The 23,695-nt window shown below is 43.3% G+C and overlaps 1 protein-coding gene across 1 annotated transcript; it reads right to left on the bottom strand.

The window, feature by feature from the left end:
- Window positions 1-362: 362 nt before the first annotated feature.
- On the bottom strand, window positions 363-23,388 carry loxl4 (lysyl oxidase-like 4). The gene is made up of 15 exons (XM_084021908.1): window positions 23,248-23,388; window positions 21,808-22,158; window positions 20,680-20,957; window positions 20,383-20,597; window positions 13,937-13,975; window positions 13,311-13,524; window positions 13,045-13,222; window positions 8,122-8,276; window positions 7,862-8,029; window positions 7,251-7,413; window positions 6,913-7,156; window positions 5,873-5,988; window positions 5,435-5,571; window positions 3,116-3,227; window positions 363-3,028 (listed from the first exon to the last, which is right to left on the bottom strand). Exons 2-15 carry the CDS (start codon window positions 22,130-22,132, stop codon window positions 2,958-2,960), a joined length of 2,415 nt encoding a protein of 804 aa, XP_083878034.1. The 5' UTR covers window positions 22,133-22,158; window positions 23,248-23,388; the 3' UTR covers window positions 363-2,957.
- Between the last annotated feature and the right edge of the window lie 307 nt (window positions 23,389-23,695).

The following is a 23,695-nucleotide window of genomic DNA, read 5'->3' as shown; positions in this document are numbered from 1 at the left end:
GACATCGCTGAATACTCCACCCAGTTTGATATGCTAGAATTTAGTCGTTAACTCCTGGACACTTGTGTATTTTTGTTGCTGAAGTAGTTAGGTGATTTCTCGTTTCCCACATGTTTGCAAAGTATTAAGTCACAGAAACAGCTTGCAAAGGTCGTCTTAGTCATTTTCGGGGAAGTTCCAGTATTCCACGTCTAAAAAACGAGCCCAGAGTGCTCGAGTCTCCCTCAAAATAACTTTAATTTATCTTTCATTTAATATAGCACCTGCTGTCTTCCTGATGCAGAGAAAACACACAATTCACACCACAAATACTGCAGCATCATGTATAAGCGGCACGAAGAAGGCAGGAAGCAGAGGACAGCTCGGTATGTGATGAAGTTTTATTGATTCACAGTAATGATGAATGAATGGATCATGATACGGGCTTTTTCTGAAATTCGCCCCTGACTCAGCCAGTGTCTATCCACAGTTATCCCAACTTTCCTCCACACAGATGTGGGTACAGATTACTTTTTTTTTTGTAAGAGTGTATGCGTCACAGCTAAAATGCAACCTAAATCACATCACATGAAACATTATTTTTTTTTTTAGATGAGGTTAAAGTCCCTGAGAGTACAGCTTTCTATGAATATGATTGTAGATAAGCACCGTCATAGCTCACACTCTCAGCTTTAAAGACAAAATAAAAAGCATAACTGGCCATGGAAATCAATGTCCCAGTGCTACGCCTATAGCATGGGTACAATACAGTAATATGATGTGAGTGGTGAATATAACCCAACTTAAGATATGGAATGGCATATAATTTTAAATAACACACAGAACAGACTGTAATATGTCAACTGTACACAAACAACAGAAAAGCACATCAGCAAACACTCATCTTAGACGTTCAGCTCTACCTTCGAACATCTGTATCTCCAACAGTTTTTATTTTGTAGTTTGGCCATGTGGGCATGGTTATAAAAGGTTATTCAAAAAACAAATTATTCGTAAGCCTTATTCATGAAGTCATAATCATAAAGGCACAGTGAGGAGGAAGACAATGTGCTAAAGTCATCGAGTCCACGGTCTTTATGACTTTGTGACTGGCCATTAAAAAAAAACATCTTAACAGTTTTAACCACTAAGTCGTTAAGCCAAACACATCAAACACAATAATGGGGTGAAACAACATGATTAACATAAGTTCCATGTTGTAAAGAACATGGGGTTGCATCATTGTTTGGTATTGAGTGAAAACATTAGCGGAGAAAGTGTAGGAGAGGAAGAAGTAGATTTTAGCAGGCCCGGCTTCAGTAAAAAAAAATAAGCCGAATGTTTACTGTTGGAGTTTGTTTTTTTTCTCTCCCGGACAAACATGTTGTTCTCGTTGGAGAGCTGAAAATGCCAGCTTGTGGTCTCTGTATGGCTGCCTACAAAAAGGCAGCTCCTGGTAGTTAAAAAGTGTCTGTCTGCATAAGTCTTTCTCCAAACTTCATCTCTTTCTGCTCGACTTTCTCAGCCTTTCTCTTAATCACCGCTAAATCTCTCTGACAATCACAATCTTTCATGCAATTTGTGTAAAGACGGAAGTCCAGATTCTCGCTCTTTCTCTGATTCCATAAGTAACAATTCCATAGTGTTTCTTTATAAAGCACATACTATATCCATAACCTTAACCGTCACCTTATGTCTAACCAAAACAGACGTAATTAAAAGGTTTTTTTATACGCTCTCTAATCCCAGCCTGCCTGCCCGCCACAATACTGTGGTTTTGTCAGCCTGGCTTTCCCTCCCATCAGACAGACTGGAGGAGAAAGCTGTACAGTTACAGTTGTTTTAATTACTAAAATAAATCAACAATTATTCATCTGCATCATGGGAACTGTCTAATAATTCCTTTCTGGTTAATAACATCTGAAAAACATGACTCAGCATTGTTAATTAAGCGTTACTGAAGCTAAACTCGTTACTGAGCATGCTGTGTGTGTATGTGTGAAATCCATGAATAAATAAAGTTACAGCATAAATAGTACATTGTATATGAAAACTAAACACAAACCTTATATTTCACTTTCGGAAATGTAAAACACAATAAAGTGTTTTGTATACAAAAACCCTAAGAACTCAATTTGGTGGCTAATTTTAAAAAAGACTGGGGGTAAAATTAGAATACTGATGTTTAAAAGATAAAGTGCTTTGTTCTATAAAAATCATTTGACTTATTCTTACCTATTCTAGATGAAACTACAGGAACTACACAAACAAGGAATTTGTTAAAAAAACGAACCAATGATAAAATATCTAATTAACTGTGAAAGAAAACTACCCAGAATGCATTGTACAACACTGTTCCCCCTGAAACGTAACGACATACAGCATTGTTTAAGAGAACCAAATATTGAAGTAATGTAAAAGCGTAAACAGTTACAAAATTTGAATTTGGGTAACATCATCATCACAAATGTGCATTAAATCAGCCATTTGCAACAGAAATTACGCAATTTCACAACATTATTATTTTCCCTCAGAGTATTGTATCTTCTAGATTGGGAATCAGATTTCCCAACAGCACCTTCTTCCCCGTTGTCTTTGTGACAGATTAGTTATAGCGACATAAAGGTCTTTCATGCGTATACATTTTGAATAACTAACTTAAGTTACCAGTCGTCCAAAAATCTGTATAGTTCGAATCAATATCCAATATCGTTTTTACTGAATTAGAGTAAAAAACACGTTGAGCCGTCGGGGCACCTGCTTCACTCAAGTTGTCAATAGTCTCTTCAATGGTCGCTGCTGTGAGATGATGTGCTGATGAATATGTTATCCACATCTGCCAAGGATATGAACAGGCGCCATTTTGCTGTGTTATTGTGGGTCCTAAGGTCCCAAGGGCCTGGGGCCCTCGCCCTCAGCCCACCCTGAGTAGTCTGTGGGCCCCATTGGAAGGCCTTCGCACCGGGCCCCGGGATGGGCTACACAAAGTTGTTGGTGATTTGCCTCTGGTGCTCAAACAGGTCCTCGATCTCGGCGCTGTAGGCATCGCCTATAAGGAGGGAAAAGAACAGATGAGTGACGGAGGAGGAGAAATGAAGATGAAGGGAGAAGGAGGAAAAGGCTTCTCGGTCCTCACCTGCATGACATCCATACATGTAAGCTCTGTGGCCGTCGTATTTGCAGCGACACCTCATGACGTTGTTCATGAAGTCAGACTCAGCCATGTCCATCGAGGGGTTGACTTCCACCTGCAAAATGACAAACACAAAACCTCTTTTTAACAGCGATTCAATATCACAGCGTTTCTCACCTCCTGACTTGCAGCGTTTTCCATTTTTCATCCGAGCGACAAACATTTATTGGGAAAACGGGGAGAAATTTATCACTCTGTTGTTTTCACTTTCATCGAATACTGTATCTCCAGCTCACCAAGCACATGGTCAAGGAAGGAATAACTCTCCGTTCACTACACACTGTGAAAACCATTTGATATAAAGAGCAGTTGGATGTAAAACTGCTGGAGGGCCCTGTTATTAAACAGCACTCCAGGCTGGTATTGTTTTTATAGTCAATCCCTTTCTCATCTATAAAAAGCTGGATGACTTTTCCATACCGTATTCCCATTTGGAAAGATAAATACACCGCTTTCTCATGGACTTAACCTTGAATGATGTTCCCCTGGTAGCCTACAGCCAAACACACTTGCTACACATTTTACCCCGCGTTCTGCGAAGCACCATCCCGGCAGATCTTTAAGGAAAGCTCATCATAAAATACTTTATAAGTTGTATGAAAAACACGTAAAAACACTTCTGCCCACACGAAACATGATAACAAGCTGCGTGAGAGGTTGTGCAACTTTACAGCTGAAGCTCAAGGAATGCGGTTGCTCCTCACTTCGGCACAGATATGCAATCATAAGGACGGAATTAGCCTGAAATTGAAGTCTGTTGCAACGGAGCAGTTATGCATAAGCATGTTTATACGTCTGAACTCGGTCTTACTGTGAGTGCTGCCATACACCGTACTCGTACTAATAGTCTGTCATTTGCAGAGCAGCTCCATAACTGCTGATACAGCCATTCTCTTAATCTGGCCTGGTGATAATACAGAGAAGCCATTTACTCTAATAGCTGCTCTGTAAACTGCTGCACCCACTTTAAGTACACGTTACAAACAGCAACAGGCAGAGTGAAGGCAAACTATACTAAAAAAGGGCTAGAAAACTAAAAAAAAAAACACTTGGTGAATGCACAAAAGCTGTCTCTCAATTTTTCTGGGTAAATTACAGTGTTGGACCAGAGCGTACGAGGCTTGGCAGAATGTGTTGCTCAGTGAGAAAGTGGCAGTAAAAATAAAAAACAGGGCAGAAGGAATTCCTTGGTGGCAAATTAGCCTGTGCTAATGGAAGGGGGCACTCGCTGCTGTTTGACTAAAGGGAGGCAATGGTTAATTTGGGTAATTGGTGTGTTTCATTAGCAGTGGGTGTTTCAAGGGTTGGCCTGCTGAATCCATCTGTAAAGCCCAAGATCAGAAACGTCAGGCATCTTCTGCACTTTACTAGAGAAACTAGTGCTGCTGTAAAAGATACTTGTATTTTTCCCCAATGCTGCAGCCTTGGTGAATTACTAACTCCCTGCTTGGCTTACTCTCTCTTTTCTCTCATGTTCTTCTCAGTTAAATGTGGTTATGTTCTCTTCTTGCTTTTTCTCCTCAAATGACCCTGACCTTTTCACCTTCAGTAGTTCTTCCAATTTCTTTCTCCCACTTCTTTCCGCCTCCACACCGATCTGTAGCGATGTACGACTTTATAATTACACCCTGCTCAAAACGCTTTAAATACATCCAGTAAGAACATGCATTTATATATATATATATATATATATATATATATATATATATATATATATATATATATATATATATATATATATATATATATATATATATATATGTGTGTGTGTGTGTGTGTGTCATATCTATTATGAGTAAATTAAGTAAATCCATCTTCTATAGAGAGAAAAGCAGCGTAATTACAAAGATTGAGACTGACCTCTCAGAGTAAGTAATTATCAGACAGGCAGATACAGTGTAACCAATCGGCCACATCTGGGAGGTAATTAGCAGCGTGAGATCTGAGGACTGCTGCGTACATGATGGGATCAGTAGTCGTAACTGGAAATGGAGGATAATGTGAGATGAAGTCCTTGATGTGTTTGAGTCTAGACCGCCACGATGACTCGACTGATTGACCCGGGTCCAACTAATGACAGACCGAGGAATGGTTGAGGTGATGACTCCGATGACGTAAAGGTTTTATTGAAATGCATGGAAACGCTCGCTTATCACGAGGAAGTCCACCTTAAGATCCCGTGTAACTCTTTCTTTATGTGACATGAAAAACTACTTTGAAGTGTACTCTAACGAACGATTGAAGTACAAAATGACCTCTGACCTGGAAGATGTAGTCTCCTGGCCGTACATCTGTGACGTCGATCCACTGACAGTCAATATCGTGGCGATACGTATCCCAACAGCCCACAGAGATACCCTGATCACCCATGTTGTAGCAGGAGAACCGCTTCTGGAGTCCTAACACACACACACACACCAACAGCATTATCAATCACAACATCAAAGCTCATTTGATGCTCAGCATTCCCTGTCATTTTTAAGAGTCTTTAGCTCCTTGGATTGCATCAGACTACGTATGAACTCCATTATATAACAAGTAAATGGAGAGTGAACAAACAACCACAGCGGTGATCTAACACATTAACCACAAAGTCAAAACAAGATCTAAATAGCTGTAGCTGAAATATCGATATTCATTTCCTGTCACTAATGAGAGAGAATATGTTTACTGGGACTCATGAACAGTGGTGAACATTACCATCAGGGCAATACGTGTCCTCCAGACAGAAACTGGCCTTGTGTCCCTCAGCGATTCTCGTGCCATTCAGAGTCAGCAGGTCGTAATGTGTGAACACCTCGATGCTGTGGTAGTGCCTGGGACGACAGAAGGAGAAAGTGCAGGTGAGAGTGTGTATGTGTGCATATATGAGTATGTGCATTTACGCTGACTGAACACTGGCTCCCTATGGCTTGTAGCCTGGTGACCTCACTGCTTGAACATGAATGGGGTGTCACCGTAACACCTCTCACAGGAGCTTGCTTTAGCGTCGGCGTGGTTGAGCTGTTTACTCGTTCGGAGTGAATAGAGGGCTTTGAATCACACTATCCATAGCGCTGATGTGTTGTCGTAACAAACTGAAACGGACCTGTTCGTGCCGGGGCCACCCTGTCCTTTGTATTACATCTGACCTGCGCTTACTGGATTGGTTCTGCCGTCATTTCCGCAGACACGTGCATGCAGGGAGAGATGACAACACTGCCGGCCGTCACACGTCTCAATACTGGGGGCTTAAAACGGCGGCAGGCCTGCTCTCGTCATCTGACAAGAAACTTACTGACAGAGGTGGGCAATTGAGTGGAATTTGTTAAGAGTAGACCTGAGGACAAAATTTCGCCTATTTTCAACTAATGGACAAAATGCTGCTGGGGCCCGGTGACGGACAAAGGGTCTTGTGTTTTAACGACCGCGTTGCATGCAACCTCCCTCGTCAAACCACACGTGCACTGGCACAGAGATCACACTTCAGCCTGTTTTTCTTTCCTGGTAGCAATTGAATGCAATTAAATTAAATATAACGCAAATTACTCAACGTGGAGGGAGCTATGTCATCAATGCATCTAAAAATGATTTTGTACAGGAACAGGTGTTTCTCACAATATTTCCCCCCGAAAAAACACTTAGTATTACCACAAGTGCAACCGCAATATCCCATATATAGTAAGTATTTAAACAGTTCTTTGCATTTGCAACAACCTAAGCAGTGTAACGCTTCCATAAACCCCTGAGGGTGGCTCTACCTGTGACACTGGTGCCACGTCCAGCTCTCTCTTGTGGCTTTGGGTCTGAAATCGGAGCGACCCATGTTCATGATGCGGGAGGAGAAGCGCAGCAGGCGCCGGTGGCCGTAAGGCCAGTTCATCCTGGCAGCAGACGAGGACAGACAGTTCTCCTCATTGGCACAGCTCAGCAGGTGGAGGGGTCTGTCCTCCAGGTAGGCCGTCTCCTGGACCAGCTTGGCATCCAGAACGAGGTCCGGTGCCGCTGGAGCAGGTCAGATGTGAGAGGATACGTTAGGACCAGATTTAGAACCGGAGGGAGGAGAAGGGGGAGCTCGGGGGAAAATGGTTGGACTTACTATCTGAACAGCTGACCCCAGCGGCCTTGGTTCCACCTCCGCGAGGACAGTAGACATGATTGTTGCGGCGACACTGTTGGATTGAAAACTCTGTGCCCACACAGTGAGTTCCACTGAGAATCACATCAGTTGTGTTTGGGCCACCGGGCCAGTACCAGGTCTCCTATCAAAGAAAGGGCACGAATGGGGTCACAGGGCAACTTGTCAGGTTTTCTATCAGTGAGCAGCATCATAGCTCAGTGTCCTCCACAGTGACTACAGGGGCTGTGACTATGGATTGGCCTCCATGTGTTCATCTGTTTGTTTGTTTCTTTGTTTTTCATCAATAACTCAGACACTGCTGATGGGATTTTGACAAATCATGGAGGAATGATACCTCTGAACAATCTGGTCTGACATTTTCAAAATTACACTAATTACTTTAGATGTGGGAGGAGTGACATTCGGGACATCCTGCCCATCATTTTAGACACAGATAATTAGACTCGGACAAAGTTTCTTCATAATTACCCAGATTAAGGGGGTGGCATTACAATCAGAGATCAAAATGACATGCTCGCTGCCACCTCGCTGTCAGTAATTGATGTGGTGTCGGTCGGGGAGGTTGTTACCTGATGAGCGCTGGCAGCGAAGCCCAGGCCGAGCTGTCTGCATAACACCATGGCCTCGTTGATGCCCCAGTTCTCACTACAGACGGAGCCCCAACGCTTACGACCGCCAACCTCCATCAACACCTCCACACGACCTTCCGATGGGACTCTACCGCCAACAAGCCTCACCTGAAAATCAATTGGATTAAAGGGATTAAATAGGTTATGCTTCATCAGTGGAAGCTGGTGTTGTATGTGCTTTGATAGCGTAGTTTTCGTACTGTGTTCTCCACTCCGGTCTTTGGGACGTTGCAGCGCACTGCGGCATCCTGGCTGTGTTTGAACGTCCACGGTTGGACTTCCTGGAAGTAGCAGTCTAGGATGGAGCGCTCTGTACCCATACACTGGACACTGTTCATATGGATAGGTCCCGTACCTGAAGGGGGAGGAGGAGATGAAGTAGATTTAAAGGAGGGAACTACAGAAGCCAGAAGAGCATGATCATAACTGAAGAGCAGGGGCCACCCAACGTAGACACAAAGGCATGAGTCGACTTTATCATGCAGAAGCAGCACACACACATGCTTTCACACATTTCCTTTCATATGAATGTGCTTTCTCGATTTTAGCGTCAAAACCAACAATGAAAAGTTCCTATCTGTTGTGACAAAATGCTCCTGCAAGCCAAGCAGCAGCACTAGCAACATCTACTTTAAGGATCTGTCACACCTCATTACCACCATTCTGTTGCTTCAAGCACAACAACAACGTTGTGTGCAGCCCACCACCCTGGGTGAGCAAACAAGGCCAAATCTGCGGCGACAAAATAAAAGAGTTTCACTAGAATTCGTTTGTCGTTTAAAACCAGATAATCTCTAAACAACATAGAAGATGGTGGAAACAAATCGTAAGATTAGGATTCTGTGAAAGCAAACAGCTGCTGCCGTAATGATTCCAGTATGTGAAGATACAGAACAAACTATGGCTTCACTGTTTTCTTAAAACAAGACGCACAAACTGCAAACTTGGAATTGAGGCAGCGTTGAAATAAACACAACCAAACCGCAAAAAACGGGGGGGGGGGAAACAGAGAAAAACCAAGAAAGAAGGGCGAGAAGGAAGATGACTGGAATGGTCGGGACCAGATTGCAGCCTAACCCAATCTGTCTCTGTGTTGGTTTTGGTAGATTGCAGGCCTGCTTCCATACTGGTCACCGTGCGTGGGTTCAGACGTATGAGAAAGACGCATCTAAACCACTTCCGCCTCTATCCGTAAACTAGATCCAAATTCCCACTGTTTAAGTTATCAAGACAAACATGGGGCCCAGTCGAGGAATCCTCAAAATGAACAGTGACACGCTGTATTTAAACTTCCGTTTTGGGAAATCCACAAAAACCCGAAATAAATCCCAAGAAACTGGCCACACGCACTTCACATGCACACACACACACACACACACACACACACGACGGGCAGTTGGGGGTGTTTTACTCCCCTTATGTATGTAAAATAATATGTACTAAAATAACAATGTTGGTCAAAAAAGGAAATCCCTGTAATTTAACTGAGTGATGGTGATGATGAATGTGATAATGATGGGAGTTAGAGAGCTGGCAGATGGAGTCAGAACACAGCTTAGACTATTTTCTTCACTTTCATTGTCCCTGACATCAATTTCACAAATGATCAAACCGTGAACATCAACATAAAAATGTCGAGGATCGACATGAGAGCAACGTTCAGGAAAACTATAAATGTGGTGGCTTAAATTTAGTATTTACAAGAAACAGATTGAGCTTGATTACCATATAATTCAAATTGGCAGATCATTTGGACAGATTAGAGAAATTGACTTTATAGGGGATGGAAACAGGGTAACATCGGTCACATTCTTGTTGAGAATAGCATAAATAGTTGGTTAGTGGTTGCAAGGGAAACCCAGTTATTTTCCTCTCTGAAATTATGCTCTGTTTTAGGCACATTAATGTCGTGTGTGTAGTTTTTCTTTCCATGGAACGTCTCTTTCTCTGCCTCGCACAAGACCTCTCTGTCATCAGTTAGATCTGTTTCTCGGCCAAGTGCTAAAATCATGTAAGTTTGTAAATAGATCCGCCTGCCTGTGGGCCTTTTGAGATGTTAGAAGCCAACCAGCATCAACATAATGTTTCCTTTTCCTCTGTCAACAGGGTTTTGAAGCTGCTTAACGAGGTGACAACTTCTCTTATCCCAGAGGGGGATGCGCCCGCGAGGGACTGCATACCACCTGCACACCGCAGCTAAGTGCATATGTGCAAGAAAGTGTTTCAACAGATCTGATAAGTGAGACCACATTCAAAGCCAGGATCTGTCCACCTCCTTCTCCAGCCAAACAGCCTCAATCTTTATCGCATTATCACATTCGCTCATCATAAATAATCCCACACACTCCTGTGGGGTCTTGTCGCCCTGCTGCTAAAGAAGAGATTATTTTTTTTCATGCGCTGACAGAACGCGAATGTAATTCAGTTTCATGTGAACAATGTATGACAATCTATCTTCAAATCTTGATGCTTTGTGAGATACACTGATCTCAAAGAGGGATTAACCGCACTTACATTTGTACAAAACTACATCTTAAACAATTCACTATTTCAGGAAGTCTTTCTCAATGAGGGTTTGTTCTATCAAAGAGTCTAAATTAGACCTTTTCGACATATGGCCCTGTGTTTATGTGGGCTTCGAGCACATGGAAAATTATATGTCACGGTAAAATGTCTAACAGGCAGCATGTTATAGAAAGGAAGCCGTGAGACGACTTTGAAGTCCTATCATCCTGCAATGGCAGCGCATATGTAAGTGTTAGACAGGGACAGACAAAAAGGCAGAGCACTGTGTGTGTGTGTGTGTGAACACACATGTGTGGGAAAGAGTGCAAGTGTGTGAAGTGTGTTTACGGGCCCTTTTAATTGTGCAAGTGTAACGATAAACGCCCAGCGATAGGTCTTCAGCGCAATGGCTGTGTGGTCACCTCCAAGCACACCTACTATTTTGGTTTATGCATGTGCAGAGGGAAAAGTGCAAACGGGCTGAGGGAGGCTAAATATAGATCAGAGGGTGTGGTGATTCTTAAACACAATCGCAGCCAGTCATATCACGGGTCTCATTGCTCCGAGACAGCTGTGCAAATCATGATGACAATAGCTAAACAAAACAGAGAAACGCTTATCCAGGAAATCGTATTGATGTCTGGATGGTGTATTCACAATGTGGGGATACGACACCACAAATCTGCTGTTTTATGATGCGAGGAGAAAATAATAAAAAAATAATATTTGGTGAAGTAGTTTATATGATTGCATCAATCCAATTCAACTCAATTCAATTCCAATTTGTCCCTGGGGGGCAAGTAGAGACACACAGAGTAGCTGTAGGACATCCGACAATATCTCAGTCATAATCTGACTGTATTTCACATTGTAAATTTTGGGCAAGCAAGATTAATGAGCTTTGGTAATATGCCGCGCGTTACAGCCCACCAGTCTGATGTGTGTGGTTATTCTGTAGCAGCCTGGTGTCATTTGCATGTAATTTAATCGAGGTGAACACAGCGGAGGCTGCGGGTAATGGCACCGCGCTCTGGCGCAGCACTTCTCAAATTGGATGTTGCAGATTTATCAGAAATATCTGTCTTGATGCCTTCAGATGGCTGCGGGGAATTAATGAAGTGAAAGAGGAGCTTTTAATACAGTATAAAGCAATAGTCTGTACTAATTTAAATCTAATTTAAATTCAAAGCCCACATTAAGTCTTTGATGCTGATTTAAATCCATCTACTGGTTGAAACTTTTCTCCCACCTGTGCACTGTGTGGTCTGCATCGGGCACCAACGTACCACACAGAATGACGAAGCTAATATGAAGGTCATGAAAGGACCAAACAGTCAGAGTGCTCCCTGCTCCTTTGTCGGTGGGCTCAAATAGGGTGTGAGCGAATGAATCACCAAACCAGGAAACATGGTATAGGAAACCTGCATTTTCTGGAGCGAGACAGGAGTTATATGAGGTAAAAGTAGAACCTAAACCTGCCATTTATCAAACCACAGCCACATCTTGATGTTATAATTCTAACAGACAGATTTGATTGCATACACACAACCATGCAAGGATATATAAGCTCGCACTTGCACATACAGAAATGCAGCTTTGTGATTAGATCAGAGAAAACCTATTTTAGGTAGAAAATTGAAAGCTCTTTTACCCCTCCTGACAATTAAACACCTCTCTCTGCCTCAGACTGCTGCGACCACAATGAATCTGAATTCTGGCCCAACGATTAAAGTGGTGATTGAAACCAGACGGCATGGGGTGTGAAGCCTGCTGCAATATAAGTCTCCTTAGAGGAGCCAACAGAAAACCCAGGTTTTAGTCCTGTTAGACTCATCAAAAAAAAAAAAGTAGCAGAACTGACATCATCCACAGAAAAATCAATTGAAGAGGTTAAAAGATAAAAGGGACTAATCCAACACATAAGGAAATACCCTATGATCAACTGAACAGCTAAACCAGCAGACTGTCATCCCACATTTCATCTTGATCAGCATGATTAGAGGCTACACCCTAGCCTGAGGCATGGGGAAGCCGTTCTCACATCTCCTAAGGGTGGGGAAACCACTGGCGCAGCTGGATAGTGAATGAGTCTGTGCATCACCGATGCTGTCAAATTGAAATCGAAGGAAAAAGACCACAGCACTCAGCGAGTGAATGAAAAGCTTGCTTGAAGCTAGCAAGATTATGTCTGTGGCTTTGGTTTACCGAATGCCAACGTAAACCACTATGGCTTATAGCATTACATGTTGTGTGTGGGAGTGTGTGTGTGTGCGTGGGAGTGTGTGTGTGCACATGTTTGAGCAGCTGGTAGTCCTGGCACAAAACTCCTTTAATCACACACATTTGCAGGTTCACAAGGTAACTTTCAGGAACAGACCGACAGACAAGCAGACAACCACAAATGCCCACGTGCATTATCTGATCAGCTCACGCAGACGGGTGCAGCATCTAAGATAAAGACTCCCTGTCTTCTGTGGAATGCCATAGCGCATGACAAAAACATCCAAACATCTTAAGTTGCACACTCAAAACAACGAGATGAAAAGCGCATTTCCAGAATTTCCCGTCTAAGTTATGTGGAAGCCTTTGCTCTGAGCAACAGCGGTTCTTTCTCTCACCTTGACCCATGAAGGCTCCTTGCAGGGCATCCTTTGCAGTACCAAAGCCCAGCTCTCTGCACACCACACTGGCTGCAGGTCTTTCCCACATGTGGTCCACAATGGTCCCCCATTTTCCGTCTCTGAGCACTTCCACGCGACCCTCGCCCAGCCTGGGGCCGGCCTTCAGACGCACAGGCTGTACAAGCAGCAGAGGGAATATAATTCAGCTTACATAATCACACTGTATGAACGTGCCATGTTAGGCATTACTGTTTTAATCTTACCACAACTGGATAGGGGGCCTGGGGTCTTCCTGAGGAGATACGAGCAAACTGAGGTCCTGGCACACACTTGACGACGGCATGTCTCCCGTTCTTGCAGGGACTCGGACTACGGGGAATCGAAAGCTGAGACAGGCACTCTGACAGGCTGTTTTCAGTGCCCCGACAGTGAACTTTTTCTACCCAGAATCCCTTCTTCTTTGACATGAGGCTCAATCTAGAAAGAAGAGAAAGTTTTTGGTCATATATCCTTAAAGCCCCTGACAACTTAGTTTTAAATATTCACCATTTCTCCATAACATGAAATAGTCATGGCTTTAGTAGCAAGAATCATAGTTGAACTTGAAAAAAAACACTTAAATTATTGCTTATTAAAGGTTTAACTACTAAAAACGATTCTGCTTTATCAGGACTGTGTGGGTTTTGTTTTTCTTAGATTTAATTGACGTGATGGTGACACAATCAAAAACATGTTCCTTAACCCCATCATTTATAGCAAGAAGCTGATTGAGAAAAGGTTTTCGGTGTCTTTAAACAAAGTCCAACTTGTTAGGTCTGCCAGTATCTCACAGTGTTATAAAATGAGTGAGGTCAAATATAGCTAAGAAACGTGAGGAATTTTTTATTACCGTGTTGAAGGATCTGCAACCTTGGTATCCCATATTTTCCTGCAACAGAACCAAAGAACAGATGTTAGCTCTATCAGATCTGTATATTTGCTGAGGTTACCAACACACACACACACATCAACCTGTGAGGTGACCTGGGTCACCAATTCTCATGCAAAGAGCCAGAGAGTGTAGGATATACTGAAGCATCTGCTGTTTGTTTTATATGTAACCTGGCCACACAGGAGGGACGCTGCCACAGCGAGTAGCGGCACAAACACTTCCCGTCTCTCCTTCTTGCTTTATATTTCCATCTGGAACGTGGGCTGCTTTCTATTTACTGTTTATGCTTAGAGTAACTTGTGTATCATGTTTTCCTACAGGGCAACCATAGTTCCTGTCCCCAGCATACGGATAAGTGTTCAACAGGAATGTGCTGCTGGGTAAGTTTCATCAGAATAACCCACGTTTCATTCAATAAAATGTACTTGCCCTTTAAACTAACACAGCCCCTTTGAATATAGGACTTTAGCATTTCTGTGGCAATTACAGGATGTAAAAACTATAAAGGATAGAAAAAATATATATTTTGAACTACGTTGTTAACCTCCAAAGCCAAACGCAGTCCAAACAAATCATGACATTCAACATCAGTGATGTACAACATTTCTGGGAAAACAGGGTTTGACCAAGCACGATACACAAACAAAAACCCTGGCAGTGCACTGCACGTCTGAGGACTGCCAGAGCCAAACACGGATTTATGCACCAAGTGTGCTGGCTGACTCGGGAGAGCGGTGGAGAGGAAAGCCTTCTGTTCTCTTGGCAGACATGCAGAGCAGACATGCCACATAGACCATGCCAGGACATCCTCAAACCGCTGCAAAGTGCATGCACCATCTCAGGCATTCACATCAATAACACCAAAACACAAGAAACACACGAGATGCACGGAAGCTATTCACAGCCCGATCGCAGCCCTGAAGCAAGGTGACCTGACCATTGGGAGCAGTTTGGGGTTCAATGTCAATGTCTTGCAAGCAATCCGTGGACAACCCACTGTATCTCCTGAGCCACAGCCGCCGTATTGTCCACCAGTTGTCAAGAATATGTAGCCGAAACTGTTCATGGGCTCTTAACCCGTACAACTGACATTCATCAAAATGAGCCGGTGAGGTGTTGTTTCCATTAAAATGCCTTGTACATCGAAGCACGCACTTCTTTTCAAGTTTAATCACTGCAGAGCTGTATATCAGCATGGCATCAGTGTGGGAGGCTAAAATGGTTTTCATTTTTTGTGTGTGTGTTCCAAACAAAAACATCATTAAAAATTCTCAAATGCTGGTTTTAGCGGTATACCCCTTTAAAGCAACAAAGATGTCAAAAGGATATTTGTATGAGAGCACAGGTAGATAAATATTTGAATATTTCTGACATGAACTCTAGACATTCCCGTAAAGGTTAAAAAAAAAACAACTTCAAAATAAACTGAGGATGTTGGAATCAAGAGAAGCATTGTCTTGTAGATGGTTGTGTGAAGTCATGGACTGCTGACTGAACACCTTCCAAAATCACATAACAACCTGATGCTGTAAGTAGTTGATGGGCCAGAACAGACCTCTCATCAAAGATTTTAGCATTTAGTCAGAAAAAATACTTTGAAAATGTGCCGTACTCATTTCAGCAATCATGTCACAAACAGAAGTGTTCAAATTACAGATGTTATCTGTGAACAACACTCGTCATATGGACTTCAGGTCGTTTCTCAAGGTCCATATGAAGCACAAATGTGGCTCAGAGCAGATTAAATTATGAACATATGGAAATTAAATCTCAGCATTTTATATAGTATTACTTCTGCCTTTGAAAGCTATCAAACATTTGGCGTGATGAGGCAGGAAGGTCCCCCAGTTTTAACTCAAGTGCATTGCTCTAAATAAAGCCGAGGGGTCACGTGACCTGCTGTAAATTGTACTGGTGCATTGTATAGAATTTAACACTTATTATTTACAGTGTCTTGAATTACACTTGTAAAATATGCTCAATGTGTCTGCCATGTGGCTCTGCAGTAACATGCCATCAGGGACAGACAGTGAGGAGCATGCATACGCACATATATTTTCCCATGAGGCAAACATGTCTGTGACTTGTTTTTGACCTCACCACAGACCAATCAGCTAACCATTTTTCCTCTTCAGAGCCCCAAACGACGACTACCCAGGCTATAAATTATACCTTCAGCCATCAGGTCTTTCATTTGACTGAATTACAGCACTGTTTAGTAATGCTGAAGTTGATTCAAAGGAGATCAAAGTGCTTAAATGTCACTTTTAAAATATGTAAAATATATAGAATAAAAAGAAATTAGGTCTAAGTCAAACGCATGTAATCGGTAGTATGAGCATTAGGACGGCGTTACATGCTTCACCACCAACTTACATCATACATCAGCCTTGCTTTAAGTGAAACAACTTTTGATTTGATCACGATCTTCTCTACTTCTGTGCAGAGCCGTAGTTGCAGATTGATTAATGGACGAATGAAATTGGTTGGTACTAGCATCTAAGCATAGGTCATATTTTGTTTTTCATTTCAGCTCGACTTTAAGAATGCAAACAGTGTTTCCAGCACTTGTTGTGATGCCAAGAGAACAGAGGCTAATGATAGGGAGTCCCACCTGCCTGTTAAAGACAGGCATTGCACCACTGTTTGGGTTGTATCACCCTCTCTATGCTCCCTGGCTTTATTTCTAGGTCTTCTGGGTTTTAATGTTCAATACAAAATCACAGAAAAAGGCATGCAAATCAGATTTAAACTGTTGTTGCCTTGGTGAATCGCATCTTCATGCAGCAGAACTTTTGTTGTAAGAATGCAAAAAAATGTTGCAATTCATATCAAGGCATTATATCAACACGGACGCTCAGCTAAAGAAAAATGCAAAAGAAGGCCAAGATGAAACACAGCGTACAGAGCACAGTGCTGCCATTATGAAATATTTTAGAAAATGTTATTTAGCCTGCTTTACGTATCTTTGAATTTCAAATAGTTGCTAAATATTTCCATGCAGACCAGAGTGAGCTGATAAAAAAAAACACTATGCTAACTATGCATGAAAGCTGGCTTCCAGTCCGTTCCGGATCACAAAAATAACCACCGGCATGCAGGAAGGAAATGAAAAGATGGTAAAAAGAAAAATGAGAGAGAAGGTCATTGAGGAAGATCACACAGACGTCAGACTGGGTCAGTCAAAAATGTCACACAAAAGCCTGAAAATGATACCCTCATCATCATAAAATTCCAGCCGAAACATAATTAAAAATGAAATGCCGGTTCAGTCTCCAAATCACTAAGGTGACGGAGGAAGACGGACAGCTGCTGACACAGCGGGCTGAGCTGCAAACTGCAGCTGTAATTGGACATATTTTACACAAGCAAGCGAAAATCTGGCTGGTGTGACTGCTGCTCCTGTACATTCTCTCCGTCTCCTCTTTCTCTCGTTACTCTCTTACTCCTCCTTCACCAACTATGTCTACTCTCTCTCGGCTATAATTGGGGGTGTTTTTTCACCCTCAGCAGAAAACCCGGAGAGCCTTGGTCCTGACCAACCTGTAATTATGGCATCTTCAGAGTCTCATCCAAGAGACACAGGGAGGCAGAGAGACATGGCATGGTATTCTAAGAATGGACTGGGAGACTTTGAGCGAGCTGGAGAAACAGGGGGGGGGGAGTGTCACCGGCTAAATGTGGTCCAACCATGCAACACAACCCGTAGCTTTTCTGGCGACCGTTTAAGTGGAATATGTTACATGAAAACTGAACATCATATTGTCTCGCGCCCAATTGTTTCTCCTCGACTCCGCTCGCATTTTGTACAGTAATTATAATTACAGTGCAAGTTCAGCAATTTCAGTAAGAGGGCAATCCTTACAATTACCTATAAGTAAAGGCTGAAACAGCATAACACGTATTTCAGGTATTCTGGATGTAACTGTCGGTTGTTTATAGAAATCCCAATACAAGAGCCAACTATATGTTTTCACCCTGAAAACCCAATATTGTTAAATAAATCGCGTTATCACTATCGCTAAAATTACTTATCAGTGGCAGCTTAGACGTTGAGGCATGTTTACACCTTGAAGCCAAATAGGCGTTTTGGGAGTGAACAAATACAGCGTGCATCTATAAACTGTTACAGATTTGGAAACAAACACATCATCGTGGTTCAGACCAGTATAGCGCCTACAGGAGAACACTAGGTCATACTCAGGACAGCCAGACCGAGATGTTTCAAATCACAACCGCTTCCGTGCCTTTATAATTAACACATACAATAAAAAAAAAATCAACATAATGACTTTTCACTGTGCATTTAGAAGCAGATATGTTGGATAAGCACTTTTTTGTGGCTTCGCTCGAGGGCTTAAAGAGCTCATTGAGTGCTATTGTTCAAGTTTCTTTTCCTTGACCTTAGAAAGAGATTTAAAAAAAAAAAACAACATCCTGAAACAGCCACCAAGCAGATTCCCTGCAGGCTTCGGTCCAACCCCCTTCATGCTACAGCAGCCTGGTCCCCCTCTGTCATATCTCTCCTCTTGGTGAGCAGCCAAATCTCCTCTGTTGCATCCATCCACATCTACCCATCTGCTTCCTCACTCAACTATTACTTGTGCTTCTCCTCTCCCATTCTTTGCATTAAGTGGTGAATCTGTGCTGCGGGTGGGGAATGAAAAGCATCACACCTGCAATGCGGGGAAAGCTGTGCTCTAATAAATGATCCTGGATAGAGTCAGGCCAGGCTGTTCCACCACAGCACATACTGAGGACCTTTTTTATTGCTGAAGATATGATGCCTGATGATGCCCTTCTACAACAATAGAATCCAGTTATGTGTTCCAGAGTTCAGCGCAGCTTAATTCAAGGGTAATGCAGAAATCCTTTCAGTGAGTGCGCTCCAATAGGGATGTTTGTAAAGTCAATTTAAAAAAGTTAGAAAAGTCTATAAAACAAATGGGTTGCCCCCTCAGTTACAGCCTTTAAGAAGAAAGAGGAACCTAGCACCTACAGTACAGAGCAGATGTTGCGGTCTGTCGCCAGTTGAGTCAGAAAAGGCCGGGCCAAGAGAGGGAAGGAATAGCTGAACTGTGAATCACCTAGAGCCGGCAACCCTCCAGGAACCAGATCCAACTGGGTCCCACTGAGGACAGCGAATGGTCCGACACTATTCATTCCTATAATAGCAGTGGAGTCATTCTCTGCAAATGTGTGGTCCTCCTGTGGTCGAAGAGCGGAACCTTCTCAAAATCTACTGTCAATGGGGGTTTTTTTCAGTAGAGGAAATATAGATCTCTTTTAAAGAGGCAAAGTGAGACATCTAAATACAATGAATTTAAGTATATGTCTCATTGGAACAGTGTTTCCATTAGAATATGCACATGTGCATGCCGGCGATGGGTATTTGGACGGACTCAGCACTTGGGGAATTCACTTTCTTGTCAGAAGTTAGAGAAGATTGATAGCCCTCCACTCTCGTATCTGTCAGTTAAATTTGTAGCTGGGCCCGGCAGCCGGTCAGCTTAGCTCAGCATAAAGACTGGAAACAGGAGGAAACAGCTAGCCTGTGTATGTCCAAAGGTTAAAAAAAAGAACCCCACCTACCAAAAAAAATAAATAAATAAAATGTTTTTTTTTTACAGACTGAATAAACAAAATAAAACATGTTTATTAATGAACTTTACAGGTTCTGATTGATGGTCAGGCCAGCTTTTCCCTCCTCATTACAGTTTTTGTGCTAAACTAATGACATTGGTATCTTCTCATTTGACTCTTTGCAGGAAAGCAAATTAGGGTAATTTCTAAAATGTCTAACTATCCCTGTCAGTAGCAAATAAATGTGTCTCCGGCAACGTGCCAGCATTGTAATGTACCACAAGGAATTGCTCCACGTTGCTCTCATCCCGCCCTCCAACAGCCACCTCTGTCCCACACACACTATCGATGGGGCAGTTAAAGCACAATCAGCAGTGATATTACACTTCGGCATGGGAATCTAAAAGTTAAAGTGGGGCTGTTTGTCTGAGCGCTGCAAGCTGAAGATAGCATCAGAGAGAGGGAGTGAGGCTATGAGGTGAGCAGAGGTGATTTGCCTAGAGAGAGGTGTAGAGAAAGGGCAGTAGAGGGGACAGGGATTCCTTTATCATCATCCTGAGGAAGGGAGGGGGGAGGAGTAAAGGGGGACACAGGGCAGAAGTGGCTGGGGGAGGAAGATAAGCCCAACAAAAGGCCTTTACTCAGTGGCTGTAAATGGGATGCCACTGTTGTTGTTTTTCATTCTTCAGGATGAGTTTTTATCCACGTAACATTGGGCTGAATGGCAAGCATGTTGCAGCCCAGTGTAATGTACAATAAGAAAAAAAAAAAAACTCATGAAATATGTCTCAGTCAAGCTAGCTGGAAAGATTCATACTTACTTGTAGGTTTTGACGTTGTGCTGAGTAGCCTCCGGAAAGCCCAGCATCCCACACACAACTCGGCTGCTGTTGAGGCTCCAACCCAGGTCGCAAACCTGCCTCCATCTCCCAGCGTGCTTCACTTCCACCACGCCCTCCGCGATCAGGCTCTTCCTCTTGGTGGCCATGAGGATGGGACGAAGGCGGACCTCCTCGATTTGCACCTTACTGTGACCCTTTTTGGCGACATCACATCTACCGTTAACACGCCTTCCGGTGAATGACATTGGGAAACGTGTGAGAAGTGAACTGTGTTACCTGGTGGTGTCTTTGGAACCTAGGGAGCTCTTGTTGATGTCCGTTTCCGTAGTAGCGCGTGGCCACGGGGCCCTGCCACTGAGGTGCAGGGCCGCCATTGGGCCTGGGGCCGACACCGTTGGCTCTAATGGCTGCCAGGTCCGGCCTTCGCTCAGGGGTGCACACCACCCCCAGGTCTTCAGAGTGTTTACAGTCATTCACCCCCCAGCCGTTGTGTTTGCAGTCCTTCAAGGACTTCTCTGAGCCGTCACAGCGTACATTATCCATCCATATTGGGCCTTGTGGATAGGATAAATTCATTACTTCACTCGCAGACTCGCATTGATTGTTCAATAGACAGACTGTGCGCCCCGGATCAGTTCCTAAACACCCAACACTTGACTTTAACTGGCACGCTGATTTAGGGTTTCACCTTAGCTGCGTTTTTAGCGGTAGCTACACAGTATTTTACAAGGACAGGTTGCTGTAGATCCTTCTCCTCGGATCCACTCAACCTTCTCTTTAATTTGGATTTAAAAGCAGCAGTAAAGAATGTCCATAAACCACAGCAAGTGTTGCACAACTCTGGCACGCCAATGCTGTCATTATTCTAAAACAAATGCCCCTTTTTGGCCCATATATTTGCTCTGCCAGCCTGCCGGGAGACCTTAACGAGATGTAGGCTCCAAATCCCAGGACAAGTTATCTTAGTCGCTTTATGGTGTTATTTTGGATGTGTTAATTGGTGGGCTCCTCACGGAGACATACATTTAGTGTGTTGCGGGGGAGGGCACATTGTGGCACCGTCCAACATGGCTGCCTGCCATTGAGTTCGGAGACATCTTAAATCTAATAAATGACTCAGAGAATCCAAAGGGCCTTCTTTCAGAGCAGGCGTTTCTACTTGTAGTGGCAGGAAGAGCATAGGCGTTAATATCGTTAACTACTGAACTAGTAAAGCTTAATGGACCGAAGCCTTATTAATTAAATTAATTACACCTACAGTTTCCCTGTTATGACATGTCAAAGGCCTGTCATAGCTTGTTTTACACTCAGCTCAACAAGAAAATGGCGACATTTGACCTTTCTTCATCCAACCGTCCCACTGCTGGGCTTAATTGCTATCTGTTACAGGAAGTGCTCTCTCACCCGCTCCTTCTCCGTACTTGGCGCTGTGTGCCCACGTCACACCGCTCTGGAAGCCCAGCTCTCGGCACACCACGTTGGCCATCTTGAGGTCCACCTCGTCGTCGCAGACGGTCCCCCAGGTGTTGTTGTGCAGCACCTCCACGCGCCCCTCGTGCGGCTCGCGCGCGTTGTTGCCCGCCAAACGCACCTTGGCCGCTGGCGCGCGCGCCGCCCTGCGCTGAGGGGAGGTGGTCCTTCGCGGTTCGGCTCCAGCGGGACAGGAGGAGAGGGACAGCAGGACGAGGAGGAGGAGGAGGAGGGAGCTCAAGCAGAGGCTGCGGGTCATCGTGACTGAGAGGAGGGGAGGGGGGTCTGCAGGTAAGAGATGAAACACCGCATGGTTCACTTTGTTCTGTTTGAATTAGACGGTGCAAGTTATGTATAATCATTAATGTTAAACTAACCAGAGGAGTCATTTAACTGACTTGTCAATTAAGCCGTCGGGTTTAAAGCTCCAGGCTAATTTCCCTGTAATAAGAAACACCTGAAACTTAAACTACCGTGCATTAAGACTGAGTAATTCCCTTCAAGTCAAACAGCCAGTTGGGAGCTTTGCCTGGCCTGGATAATGGACCAACGGTGACATCCTCTGGACAAAAAAAATCAAGTGGTTTGGGATGGCAGAATACAGTGTTCACAATCACATAAAAGATGACTCCTTTCTACCATATGTGATTTAAGTCAATGCTGCAGCATCAATCTTGTGATGCAATGCAAGTCAGAAACACATCAAATGAATGGGCTAACTTTTCACTCATGTCAAACATGAGGTTATAATTAGAGATACACCAATGCACTTTTGTATTGCATTTCATGTGAATAAACATCACCCTCGAGGCTCACTAACCAGACAGACCGAGGCAGGTTTTAACTGGGGGTTAACAAGTGTCACAGCCAAACACGAAAGCAGTGGTGGAGACAGACACATTAAATCACTGCACGCCACACAACAACACACAAATACACAGTGAGACTGTTTGTCTTCTGGGACGATCAAATTATAAAGGATCAAACCAGCAGCAGACAAACAAACAGACTTTGGAGACTCAGTAAATCATAGTGAAAGAAGCAGATAATATAAGTCATGTATATCTCTTGTTACTGCTTAATCAAATGTAAAAAAAACATTATTGTGAACAAAAATATTTCCTCTAAATGTTTGAAATTTGGCAATATTATTGCTGACTGTTTCTTCTTCTACTTCTTTTTTTTTTATGAATCAAGTTAAAGTAAAGAATCCAGAAAGCATCTCAATTTGGTTACACCTGTTACACTTCAAATGCACACGTGTTAAGAAACTAAATGAAACAATAACTGATGAATCAAGTGAAAATAAAACAATATTCCTTAGCAAGAAAAAAAACAATGTAAAAGGAGAAGTTAAGGTGAAAGTTCACTCACCTGGCAGGCAGCAAATGTTTGCAGTGGCGGACGTCACCGGCAAGGGGAGAGTGACTGAGTGAAGGAGTGAGTCTACTAAATGCTCTCCTTAGTCAATCCTCCCTTCTGCCCTCCTTCTCCCTATATCCCTCCCTCCCTCTCTCACGCCTGTGCTCTCTTTCCCTCTATATCTTTCTCCCATATAGAAGTGTTGACGTATTTCAAGTGCTAACGCTGGTTTGTGTGAGTGCAGCCCTAATTGCCTGCATAATGCTGTCCTAAGAAATTCAAAAATATATCAAAGCGGCGAGTTCCCTCCACTGACAGAATTCCTCATTTTAACTCATTCTATTTCCTGCCTGACGTTAAATTGTGCGTATAATTGTGCGTGAATACTTTGCTTTGAGATTAGACTTCGCAGATAGATGAATGTGATGGTGTTTCCAGCAAACATGAGCCTTATTCCCTA

Source organism: Eutrigla gurnardus, assembly GCF_963514095.1.
Source record: "Eutrigla gurnardus genome assembly, chromosome: 11".
Classification (NCBI taxonomy): domain Eukaryota; kingdom Metazoa; phylum Chordata; class Actinopteri; order Perciformes; family Triglidae; genus Eutrigla; species Eutrigla gurnardus.
The sequence above is the reverse complement of the archived record's forward strand: the minus strand, read 5'-3'. Positions and strand labels throughout refer to the sequence as shown.